We start from the raw sequence: 11,992 nt of genomic DNA on the forward strand, positions 1-11,992 counted from the left end.
TTCTTTCTTAGGGATGATTCACTATTTGAGAAGCATCCTTTTCTATTTGTGTCTCTGAAAAAGGAGGGTGGTGGGAGTGGGGATGGGAGAATGTTGGAAAATATTACGTCTTTTCTTTACTTTGCTTTATGGTTTAATAAATAATATTAGTTACTAAAAGTCATTTGACAAGAATTGTTTCTTGTAGGGTAGTTATAAAGTCAATTCTATGCATTGTAAGATCATCTAATTAGAATGCCACTTAAAAATTAGTACTATATTTTGTTATTGATCTACAATGGTGTAGTCTTTTCATATTCAAGTCTTGGGATGTGCTATTTGTGTTGATATGTTGGTGGTAGAATGTGGATACTTCTCAAATGTACAACATAACCTTGTAATGGAGTGCTCTTCATTTTGATTTAGAGATGGTTGGATTTATATATTTTGATGATCGAGAATAGATGGTTGAGATTTGATTTGAAGATTAATGGTAGATAATTTATATGAGGTTAGAGTTTGTGGCCTAGACTACCAAGTGACATCATTAGATTGATGTATTTGAGAGGAGGATTGAATAAATATTAAGGGCTAAATTTTGTTTGATCAAATCCACTGGTAGAGGATGAGTATTCTCATATATGAACATCAAATTTACGTGGAAACCCAAAAGGGAAAAGCCACGATGAGAATAGCTACTTGGATCTATTGTCGAAACCCAACCTCACAAAGAAATGATAAATCACTTACAATAAGAAGTAGGAACCAACCTACTGGAGACACCAATCCCCATTTACATTTACAAGCACCAACCTACATGAGACACCAATCCCCTACTCCAAGATCTGAGCCCCAACTCAAATGTATGAGACACCAATCCCACTGACATACAAAATACATGAATTGCAGACCTTTAATCTAAATACGCAACTTTCTTATGATCTAAACAACCCTTCAAAACACTCTTTCTCAATAAATATGATATTCTGATGAAACCACACAATGATTGGGATACAACTCACATAGCATCACCCTCATATTACACATCAATCATTCAATTTTTAGATATCACAATAACAAACACACTAGGAATTTATCTAGATTAACTATATGAGATAGTAAAATATAATTTTGAACTAAACACCTTGTTCATCAATCCCTATAATGTAGATGAGCAATATAATACCAAAAGGTGTGACTTGACATGCTAGTGCTCATGGTGGTATACTTTTTAACATGTTTCTTAATTATAATCTAATGCATACATATCTTAGATCTAACTTCAAAAAGTATTTTGTCCTTGTAATTCATCAACCATATCATAAGCATGGGATCATTCTTCTTTCTATTTAAAATCACTACTATAATTTACAGTTCTTATTAGGGATGATGTAATATCTCTTATTAGGGTTACTGTAAATTTGTATTGATTTAGCTCCACATAACACCAATGGTTGTCTTAATTCCAATCAAATCTACTAATAAAAATGGTATACTTACAAAATATTCAAAAATGAATTATAAACTCTTGCAAAAAGAAACAACTCACAATACCTAATTACTCACTACACCAAAAATTGCACTTACAATCAATTCATTTTACAAAAAAAATGAGAACAATACTAACAATGTCATTATCAAGAAATATGATGAATCTACAATGAATGTAGCTACAAGAGCCATCTCGAAATTACATATAGTACGTGTTAAGACAACTACCTAAAACATAGACAAACGGGTACTATAAAAGTTGCCCAAACAACAATTCAATAAAGCTCAATTACAATCCCTATTTGGGGAATTGCTCATGACTAGTTCAAGGGTTTTCATCCACTAACCATGTAAATTGGGACGTTTATGTCCTCCAATCTCCAATGATAGATGAATAAGGTATCCAAGCTATTCACGTAATGTAAATGGATAAACAAATATGCCTTCTCTCAACCCCTATCTTGATTAATATGCAAATTTTAAATGCATCTCCCTTCCCTCCAAAATACACCCGCAGTCCTTGGCCAATGATAATCAAATTGTTATATAACACCCATGGCCACCATAATCCGGGTGCCCAATTTAAACAATTACATTTCTATATGTTACTTTCCCTACACTCATAGGAAATGAAAAATGGTCTTATAGGTCAAGCTAGAATCTTAAGGAAAAGGGAGACATAATAAATGATAATCCCAACCTTAAATAAAAAATGTCAAATTATTTAATTTCTTAATTTCAAAGCGTGCTTGCATCTATTAGCTTTTTTTTTAATATATGTAAAAGATGTCTAGAGATGTCATAATTCTACAATGTAACTTATCAATGCAGACATATCATGACCAAAAACCATAAGCAAGATGTCACAATAACACTTAAATATAAATATAAATAAAATCATCCTATAGTAAAATAAAATAATTCTTAAATAAATGGAAAATGGCTCTTCGAATAAAGATGAACTATAAAATAAAATTAACATATACAAATAAAAATGAATTAATTTTAAAGTATATTTTAACAAGATGTTGGCCATTTAATTTTTACTTTAAAAACATAATTAACACATGATATGCGACTTTGTGAGACCAATCTAGAACACCTCTCAACATAATAAAGACATAATAAAGATGTAGATTGTCTATTAAAGTGTGGATTGTTGGGCCTTTAATAGGATCAAGCTTGATAATATGTCGTGAGGCCCTTCAATGAGGTTCGGAAGAAACACTAAATCCTCAAGGGCTCAATTATTTGGACAATTATCCACACATAATATCAAATGGACACCAATCCAAATCGCCCTCTCGTATCTTTTGTTCATTTTAGTAAATCAATAAACAATTTCACTTTATTTCAATGTTTGAGATTTTATGTTCTAGTTTCAATACCATTACCTGAATGTCAAGAACCTTTTCTAGTGATTGGTGGAATATGTTGCCCGTAAGTACAACCATTTAGCATCCAAAACCACATCCAGTCCAAACTGAATTTATCCGTTAGGATATAGTCAACAACAATAAGATCCTCATTATTTACTAGTACTAGGCACTTTTTGCTTTGCTGTCCTAGAGTCAAATGGATAAGCTGGCAAAGGTGCCTACAGACATAAATCTTGCACAAAAAATTAAACTAGGGGAAAGGACCCAATAGTTGTGCACCCTAACTTTGCGCTTCTCAAAATCCTACTTGGAAATTTCAAATCGCTCCGATTTTTTTACAACAACTTACTTGGCAAGTCCCCTGCTTATAACTAAGGTACCAGGGCCACATCATCAAATATGATGCCATATCAGCATGCTTTTTGCCAAGGTGTCCAAAACAGCCCCAAAAAAAAGTGAGACCAATAAGCGTGCAAAAGAGACCCCAATAGTTGTGCAGCTGATATGGCATCACCTAATTGGTTACTTTTTACAATATTAGTACATTTCTTAACAACTATTGGTACATTTCCTAACAACTGTTGGTACATTTCCTAACAAAAATTGATATTTTTTGTTTCAAACAATAGGTTTTATTTGTTCAATTTTTGGAACAAAAGGTATCAACAACCCTCACAACAATTGGTACATGCTCAACTACTGGGTCTTTTCCCCTAGTGCCAAAAAAGTTGAACATCACCAAACTCTTGAAGTCCTGTAAATGCAGATGAAAAAAAACATAGCGTTCAAACGGTCCAATTCTATCATTGCCTAAAGGGATGCTTGTTTCTTCCATATAGATGAGTTGAAATTTTGGTCCACATCTGACATCATGATGCTAATGAGTATCTTCATTACAAGATTCACACTTCAGCTGATATTGTCACACATTTGCAGGCATATGACTTTTTTAAACTTATAAACACAACCCTTACCTCATAGATTAGATAAACTAATATAGGTTTAAAGTTCAGGATTGAATTATGGTTTAAAGTTCTTCAGCTATAACGATTCAACACTCTTACTTCCTAAACTCTGATCAAATTATGCTTTTCCCTTATTTTGAATACTTAAATCTTCCTTCTAATAAATTCTACATAAATCTCTAATTCCCTAACCATAAGGATAACATCTTCAAGAATTTTGGTTTAAACATACTTATCTTAATTTCAATTTTGTGTCGCATATTGGAGATATTGATATTGAACACCGTGCTTTGTGGAGTTTGGGTTACAACTATAAAACTTGGAATTTCTTCAGTCTTTCACTGTAATGTAGTTTTGGAACCGGTGTATGAGATGCATACAATATGGTTAGTCTCAATTTCCATTCACTCTTTTAGTCAAAGTATCAACAAATTGAGTAAATACTCTTCCACGATTTTAGGATAGCCATTTGTGCTTCCTTGCGTGATTTGCTCAATCCAAGTGTAGCAAAGTACACACCAACTTTTCATCATGGTCAAGAAACAGTTGCACCTTACAGGTTAATTTGAGCTTTGCTCAACTATGCACATTAATCATCATCTATAGATTAAAAAAGGGCTTAAAATGGCCTGCTTCCCCTGCCATCCCCCAAAAACTGGCCCCAGGATTGCTGCCCCCATCCCCAGAACACTGTTTGATTCCTCTTCCTCACGCAGGTAGTAGAAATTAAAAAAATTATATAGTCAAAGATTTACTTTACTATCTCCTTGAATTTATCTATTCCAAATTTCTTTATAACTAAAGATTCTGCAAGATTTGGGTTCATTGTCCAGCAAATACATGCCTTAGTAAGGTACTCAACCTTGCTACGGTTAGGTAGTTCCCCCATCACAACAGGCATGCCAACAAAGTTTATAAAGCTCCTTGGTATAAAAGACTGCTGTAAAACACAAACTAAAAACAAATACAATGTATTGTGACACATGCTAATACGGTCCAAACAGTAAATTGCAATAAACAAACCATCAATATGGTGCCAATACATTCTGAGAGTATCGATTTGAAACAAAATATCTCTCGGAAAGTTTCAAACCACAACAGAAGGTATAGTGTCTTGAGAAGAAGTGGCTTAAGGTAATCAATCTCCACACCGTCGGACTAATCATGCTGCTGACAAGGATTTTTACAGCTTTTACCATCATTCTCCAATGTATTAATCAATGATTCTCAACCCCTATCAGCTTATTCCCGTCAGTACCTACATTATTCCATCCATCATCATCCTGTTCGAGATGGAAATTTGCACTTGATCTTCCTTTAATAGAAATTCCGAGTATATTATATTTAGAAATGAAGAAGAATATGTTGCATCATATTTGCACCTAACAATAGGGCAGAACTTACTCTTGTCATAGAGGAGTCGAACTATACCATTCAGTATATAAGGCACAGTAGGTAGTTTATTTAAAATGCTGCTTTTATTTTTTTCATCCAGCTGCTACATCATATTGAACAAATTTTGGTATCTTCTTTTTTTTTCAATTTGTTCATTTAAGTGATACGCTCTCCAACCTATTGCCAAACCACAGCCTGATGGACAAATTTAGTACCTTCTTAATAAATTTCCCGCAGCTATAATTATCTGTGGATGTATTCAGAATATCTTCTCTTCATTTCCCAATGTCTTCAACAATCTATGGACCAAGCAATTTTCACCCTCCTCCCGCCTCTATGACCTTGGTAGGATGTTCTAACTTCATGCTAACAGCATTTATCTATTAGCAACTAATATATGTTGCTTAATTAGGTAGAATAAACACTCTTGCAAGAGAAAAGCGGAAGAGAGACAGTTGCACTTTTCATGTTCCCAGTGCCAGGATGATTCCTCCCACAATTTAGTTGAGCTCCTTGCTCAAGAATTTCTCCCTGAAAGAAATTTGAACTGGGCATCCTAATAAGCATGACTGAGCATCTGAACCCTACACTTCATCAGCTCAAAATCATTTAATTGAAATTGTTAAGAGGTGCCAACATCAATCAGTCCAGTAGCTTCTACTCATCATTTTCCTGATCCGTATCCTCAACCAACATTGAGTCTGTGAACCCTTCCTACCCTCCCGATCTCTCCCAAAATTACAACTCTCGCCCTTTCTGGTCTGAAGGTTAATTGAAACTTCTGTACCTGCTCCTTTAGATTTACTGGTGCTTATGTCATCCACCTTTCCTCAAAGCTAACCAATTCATGAGCTACAGGCCTTCTTGCTCCCACACAAAAAATTCCACTTCCTGCATTCAGAAAAAAAAATCCACAAAAAAATGAATACAAGCACAAATGGCCTAATATTCTATAGAACTTTTGGAATCTGAATAGGAAAAAATTACTTCAACAATAACAAGCAAACAGTTATAGGAATCTGGAAGTCTATAATGAAATAATAGTTATAATAGTTAAAAAGCAATGGTATAGACCAAACACTACCATAACTGAAGCTCTGGACAGAAACAAAGCTTACAACCCCTAAATTTGATTAAATTTGAATTAAAAAAAAACAGTTAATAAAACTGAAATATAATTTAAGTAAAAGCAAACAAGCAGACAAAGATATCTGAAAAAAATGTTGAAATGGCACTAGCAGCTACAGAGTTTGAAAAAATCAATCTCCAATCTGCCAAAATTCTATTATATCTACACATTAAAGAATAATATTAACGAAACCATGCAGGCATCTATTTTCTTTTCTAGATACTTATGGGCCACCTCATTGTGGCGTCCACAATCTTCATGTGATATAAAAATGACATTTGTATGAGATTTTGGCCACCTTCCTATAGAGTGCAGCTTGATTGCCAACACGCTAGTTTTTTATTTCAGATTGTAGGAGTAAAGCTTTATCAATCCCAAAGCAGGCTTTAGGGGGGAACATGCAGGGAATTGATGCAAGCGTTCTCCACTGGTCCAACATATACTTGTTTTTAATATAGGTACTAGACACTAAAAGCTTTGTCCATTCTGAAGCAAGCTTTAGGGTACAGCACCTGGGATAGGGATGCTAGCATCACCCTGTACTCCTAAGGTAACTTCTGTTAACTCGTTACTATCATCCTACTTCGAAGTAGTGGATATTCTCTACGCCTAAAGCTTAGGTTTACTTAAGCCCAATTAACTAGGGTAAAGCAGGGCAAAATGGTGAGTTTCAAAATGGTAAAAGCAAAAATTCTACTATGTCTACACATTAAAGAATGATATTAACGAAACCATGCAGGCATCTATTTTCTTTTCTAGATACTTATGGGCCACCTCATTGTGGTATCCACAATCTTCATGTGATATAAAAATGACATTCGTATGAGATTTTGGCCACCTTCCTATAGAGTGCAGCTTGATTGCCAACACGCTAGTTTTTTATTTCAGATTCTATGAGTAAAAGCTTTATCAATCCCAAAGCAGGCTTTAGGGTGCAACATGCAGGGAATTGATGCTAGCGTTCTCCACTGGTCCAACATATACTTGTTTTTAATATGGGTACTAGACACTAAAAGCTTTGTCCATTCTGAAGCAAGCTTTAGGGTACAGCACCTGGGGTAGGGATGATAGCATCACCCTGTACTCCTAAGGTAGCTTCTGTTAACTCGTTACTATCATCCTAATTCGAAGTAGTGGATATTCTCTGGGCCTAAAGCTTAGGTTTTTTAAGCCCAATTAACTAGGGTAAAGCAGGGCAAAATGGTGAGTTATTTTAACATTTGCTACATGAGATGAGTTCAAAATGGTAAAAACAAAAATTCTACTATATCTACACATTAAAGAATAATATTAACGAAACCATTCAGGCATCTATTTTCTTTTCTAGAGACTTATGGGCCACCTCATTATGGCGTCCACAATCTTCATGTGATATAAAAATTACATTCGTATGAGATTTTGGCCACCTTCCTATAGAGTGCAGCTTGATTGCCAACACGCTAGTTTTTTATTTCAGATTCTATGAGTAAAAGCTTTGTCAATCCCAGAGCAGGCATTAGGGTGCAACATGCAGGGAATTGATGCTAGCGTTCTCCACTGGTCCAACATATACTTGTTTTTTAACATAGATACTAGACACTAAAAGCTTTGTCCATTCTGAAGCAAGCTTTAGGGTACAGCACCTGGGGTAGGGATGCTAGCATCACCCTGTACTCCTAAGGTATATTCTGTTAACTTGTTACTATCATCCTACTTCAAAGTAGTGGATATTCTGTAGGCCTAAAAGCTTAGGTTTTTTTAAGCCCAAATAGCTAGGGTTGAGCAGGGCAAAACGGTGAGTTATTTTAACATTGTCTGCATGAGATGAGTTCAAAATGGTAAAAGCAAATAGCTTTTAAGCTAGAAACCCAAGTACTATGATAAGGTGTTCAAATTAAGTAATATTGCAATTCCAACTCCTTTTGAACAATGTGGCCTGTTAGATGAGGCCAGGTGCAACACCAAGTGACTTCAAGTCAAGCGATACCCCTTGCACTTGGTGTCTAGGCCAAAGTTTACCCAAAAGAAACAAGTTCTCAAACAATACTGAGTGGTTTTTGTGTGCTTTGGAGGCCTCCTTGCCTTTTGACTATTTCTAATGTTTATACCATTCTAAAATTCCAATCTACAATACAATACAGCTGTTTATCATGGCTAAGGATTTCTTTCCACATTACTATGAACTATCTATTTACCTGATTATATTCTAAAATTCTACTAATTTTTATTACAAACTCTATAAGAGGCTTCTAGGACAAGACTCCAGTGTCAAACATAGGAAACAAAAATCATAACCCACTTGTATCAAGATATATTTATCAAAAACATTTACATGAGAAAATTGCAATTCAGTAACTACTTAATAATCCTATGACTATCTACAGATATTCGCTATTCTAAAACCAACAATCCTTAAGGTTTACAAAAAGGAGTGAAAAAAACCTGAATTTTGTTGAGCAATAGGGCCATTATTCCCTCTGCGATTTTGATATGCTTTTTTTCATTTTGACTCAGCAATTGAAGAACATGAGGATCACTTCTACACAACTGCATTTCTTCAAAACTTGCCTTAATGCCAGTAATAACCTTGAGTTTCTCCAGTGTCTTTGTCTTCCTGATGTAAAACCCTCTCAAAACATACTATATTTTGATGGCTGCAGTGGTCTTTCAATTTGATCAGGAGGAACCATTGCACACCATGGGTGATCTATATACACAAAGCACACTGGAATTGAAACAGTTGAGGAAGAAAAAGAACCTGAAAGTTGAAACTGGAACACCATACATGCTTTGTGGGTTTCAATTCCACTCGCTCCTGGAGACAGAGTTTTTCATTCTCTAGACTTCTCACGACAATTGAAATAGACAAACCAAATAAGATAAATTGCAATTATATATTATCCACCACTTTTTTTGGGTTTCCCCCTATAAATCTAGTTAGAAGGTGCCAACATCAATCAGTCCAGTAGCTCCTACTCATTATTTTCCTCATCCGTCTCTTCAACCAACATCCGTTCCCTGCACCTTTCCACCCCTCCCGATTTCTCCCAATATTACAACTCTTATCATCTCTGGCCTGAAGGTCAACTGGAAATTCTGTACCTGCTTCTTCTTTAAATTTACTGGTGCTTATGGCATCCACCCTTTCATGAAGGCTGACCAGTTCATGAGCTACAGCCCTTCTTGCCTCCCGTAAAAATGATTTCACTCCCTGTATGCAGAAATGAAATCCATGGCAAATGAATACGCACAAATGGCCTAGAATTCTATAGAACTTCTGGAATCTGAAAAATTAAAAAATACTACAACAAAAACAAGGACGCATCTATAGGCATCTGGAAGTCTAGTGAAATAATAGTAATTAAGCAAAAGTATTGGTCAAACGCTACCATAACTGAAACTCTGAACAAATACAAAGCTTACAACCCTAAATTTGATCAAATTTGAGTAAAAGGAGAACTGTTTATAAAACTTAAGTATGATTTAAGTAAAAGTAATCAAACAGCCACAGATGTCTGTAAAAATATTGACATGTCTCCAGCAGCAACAAAATTTGAAAAATTAAAATATCTCAAAGCTGAATTCCAGCCATATTAAGTAATAAGCATAGCCGCCGAAATTCTTCTATTTCTACACGTTGAAGAATAACATGAACAAAACCATGCTGGCATCTATTTTCTTTTCTTTAGACTCACGGGCCACCTCGTTGTGGCGTCGATCACCTTAATGTGACATAAAAATGATGCTGTATGAGCTTTAAGCCACATTCCTGTAGAATGCAGCTTAATCGTCAATACACAAAAATTTTAATTCAAGTACTACAAATCAAAGCTTTGCAAATCCCAAGGCAGCCTTTAGGGTGCAACATACAGGGATTGATGCTCGCATTCTCCTCTGGTCGGACACATACTTGATTTTAATATGGGCACCAGACACTAAAAGCTTTGTCGATTCCGAAGCAAACTCTAGGGTACAACACCTGGGGTAAGGATGCTCGCATCATCCCATACTCAGAAATTAGCATGTTACCATCGTCCCCCTTTGCAGTAGTCGATATTATCTAGGCTTCAGGCTCAGGTGGTCTTGAGCTTAATTAAGGGAAAGCGGGGCAAGATGATGGGCTATTTTAAGATATGTTGCATCAGACATGTTTATCAAAAAAGTTTGCATGTGCAAATCGCAACTCACAAAGTGCTCTATAATACTACCTACTGAATTCGCTATTCTAAAATCAACAACCCTTAGGGTTTATAAAAGGGAGTAAAAAATTACCTGAATTTCGTCAAGTTTGAGCAACAGCGACATAATCCCCTCTGCGATTTTAAGACGCTCTTTCTCATTTTGACGCATCAATTCAAGACAGTGAGGATCATTTATATGCCGTCGCATTTCCTCCATACTAGCCTTGACGCCGGCAATAACCTTGAGAATCTCCAGTGTCTTTGTCTTCCTGACATAAAACCCTCTGAAAACAGACTGTATTTTGACGGCTGCTGGGATCTCGTCCATATGACGAGGAGGAGCCGTTATAGCCCATGGGGAATCTATATTCACAAAGCGCACTGGAATTGAAACGGCAGACGAAGAAAGAGAAGAAGAAACTGGAACCCTGTACATACTTTGTGGGTTTCGATCCCAATCCCTCCTGGAGACAGAATTGTTCATGCTCGAGACTTCTCACAAAACAACTGAAGATGACTGACCAATTGCGATTATATATATCCCACCTGGTTTTCCCTCTATTATTCCTCCTGCATCAGTAAATTTGAATCAGCTGGTACTCAACAGCTGACTTCTCACGCACAAATCATATAGGGGAAAGCATTTGGTAGTTGAGCATTTTTTATTTTGTTTTTTCAAAATACTATTTGAAAATTTCAAAATCATTTTCTAACTCTCTTTTTCTTTTTTCTTTTTTTGGAATAAGCTAAAATCATTTGTCATTTTTTACAATAGTTTATTTGGTAAGTTTTTCTTTTAGAATTAAAATTTTGGATCACATTATCAAATATGATGTCACATAATATGTTTTTCTGTTGAGCTGTTTAAAAGATCCAAAAATAAATAAAAAGATGGAAAGTTGTGCACTAGTCATGTTTTATTATGTGATATCACATGATTTGTTCCTTTTTTAGATCTAAAAAATACATTTCAAGTACTCCTCATCAATACTAACAATTTTAAATGAGATCTTTTTTTTTTATTCATGGTCCATACCTACGTTTCAATTGAATTTCTCTAGATAAATAAAATGCAACATTCATATAATAAAGCTACCATACCAGCAAAGGGCAGAAATGCTTGAAAAGAAAATTGGAGACACGATGAATTTTCGGAAGCCTTCGGCTAGGGTTTCTAAGTTTTGGTAAGGGTTTGTTGGTTCTTTTCAACAATGGTTATCATCTTACAAGGTGGTGTCAGGTCGCACAAGTGATGGCAGATTTGAGCAAGCTTCGGCTTCATCCTTGGAGACTTGGGCTAGAGAGGCGCAAGAGGGTTTTGGGTGCATGGGTCTTGCCCTAAACCACCATTTTTTGTTGATTCTTGCTTGAAGATGGATTGTGGATGGAAATAATGGAAGAAAATTTGGTTGTTGCAAGGGGAGGTGAAGCATAGGATGCCACGGTCTACAAGAGATGCCAAAAACATGAGACATAACATGATGGATCGGCTTC

At 35.6% G+C, this 11,992-nt stretch overlaps 1 protein-coding gene across 3 annotated transcripts; it reads right to left on the reverse strand.

Annotated features, from left to right (window-relative positions):
• Positions 1-4,804: 4,804 nt before the first annotated feature.
• On the reverse strand, positions 4,805-11,127 carry LOC131072579 (BAG family molecular chaperone regulator 5, mitochondrial). 3 transcript variants are annotated; one of them, XR_009112707.2, is made up of 3 exons: positions 10,590-11,127; positions 8,760-9,528; positions 4,805-6,100 (listed from the first exon to the last, which is right to left on the reverse strand). XR_009112707.2 is itself a non-coding variant. In XM_058008769.2 (2 exons), exons 1-2 carry the CDS (start codon positions 10,980-10,982, stop codon positions 6,062-6,064), a joined length of 432 nt encoding a protein of 143 aa, XP_057864752.2. In that variant the 5' UTR covers positions 10,983-11,127; the 3' UTR covers positions 4,805-6,061. The 3 variants fall into 3 exon arrangements, 2 of the variants coding, with proteins under 2 accessions (XP_057864752.2, XP_057864751.2); XM_058008769.2 differs by lacking the exon at positions 8,760-9,528; XM_058008768.2 differs by lacking the exon at positions 4,805-6,100 and having other exon boundaries at positions 8,602-9,528.
• Positions 11,128-11,992: the final 865 nt, after the last annotated feature.

Source organism: Cryptomeria japonica, chromosome 10 (genome assembly GCF_030272615.1).
Source record: "Cryptomeria japonica chromosome 10, Sugi_1.0, whole genome shotgun sequence".
Taxonomy (NCBI): Eukaryota; Viridiplantae; Streptophyta; class Pinopsida; order Cupressales; family Cupressaceae; genus Cryptomeria; species Cryptomeria japonica.

Coding starts and splice junctions, on each gene's coding strand:
- LOC131072579 (XM_058008768.2), bottom strand. CDS start 10,982: ATGAACAATTCTGTCTCCAGGAGGGATTGGGATCGAAACCCACAAAGT. Junction 9,529..10,589: donor TCAAACTTGACGAAATTCAG/GTAATTTTTTAC, acceptor TTCTGCATACAG/GGAGTGAAATCATTTTTACG.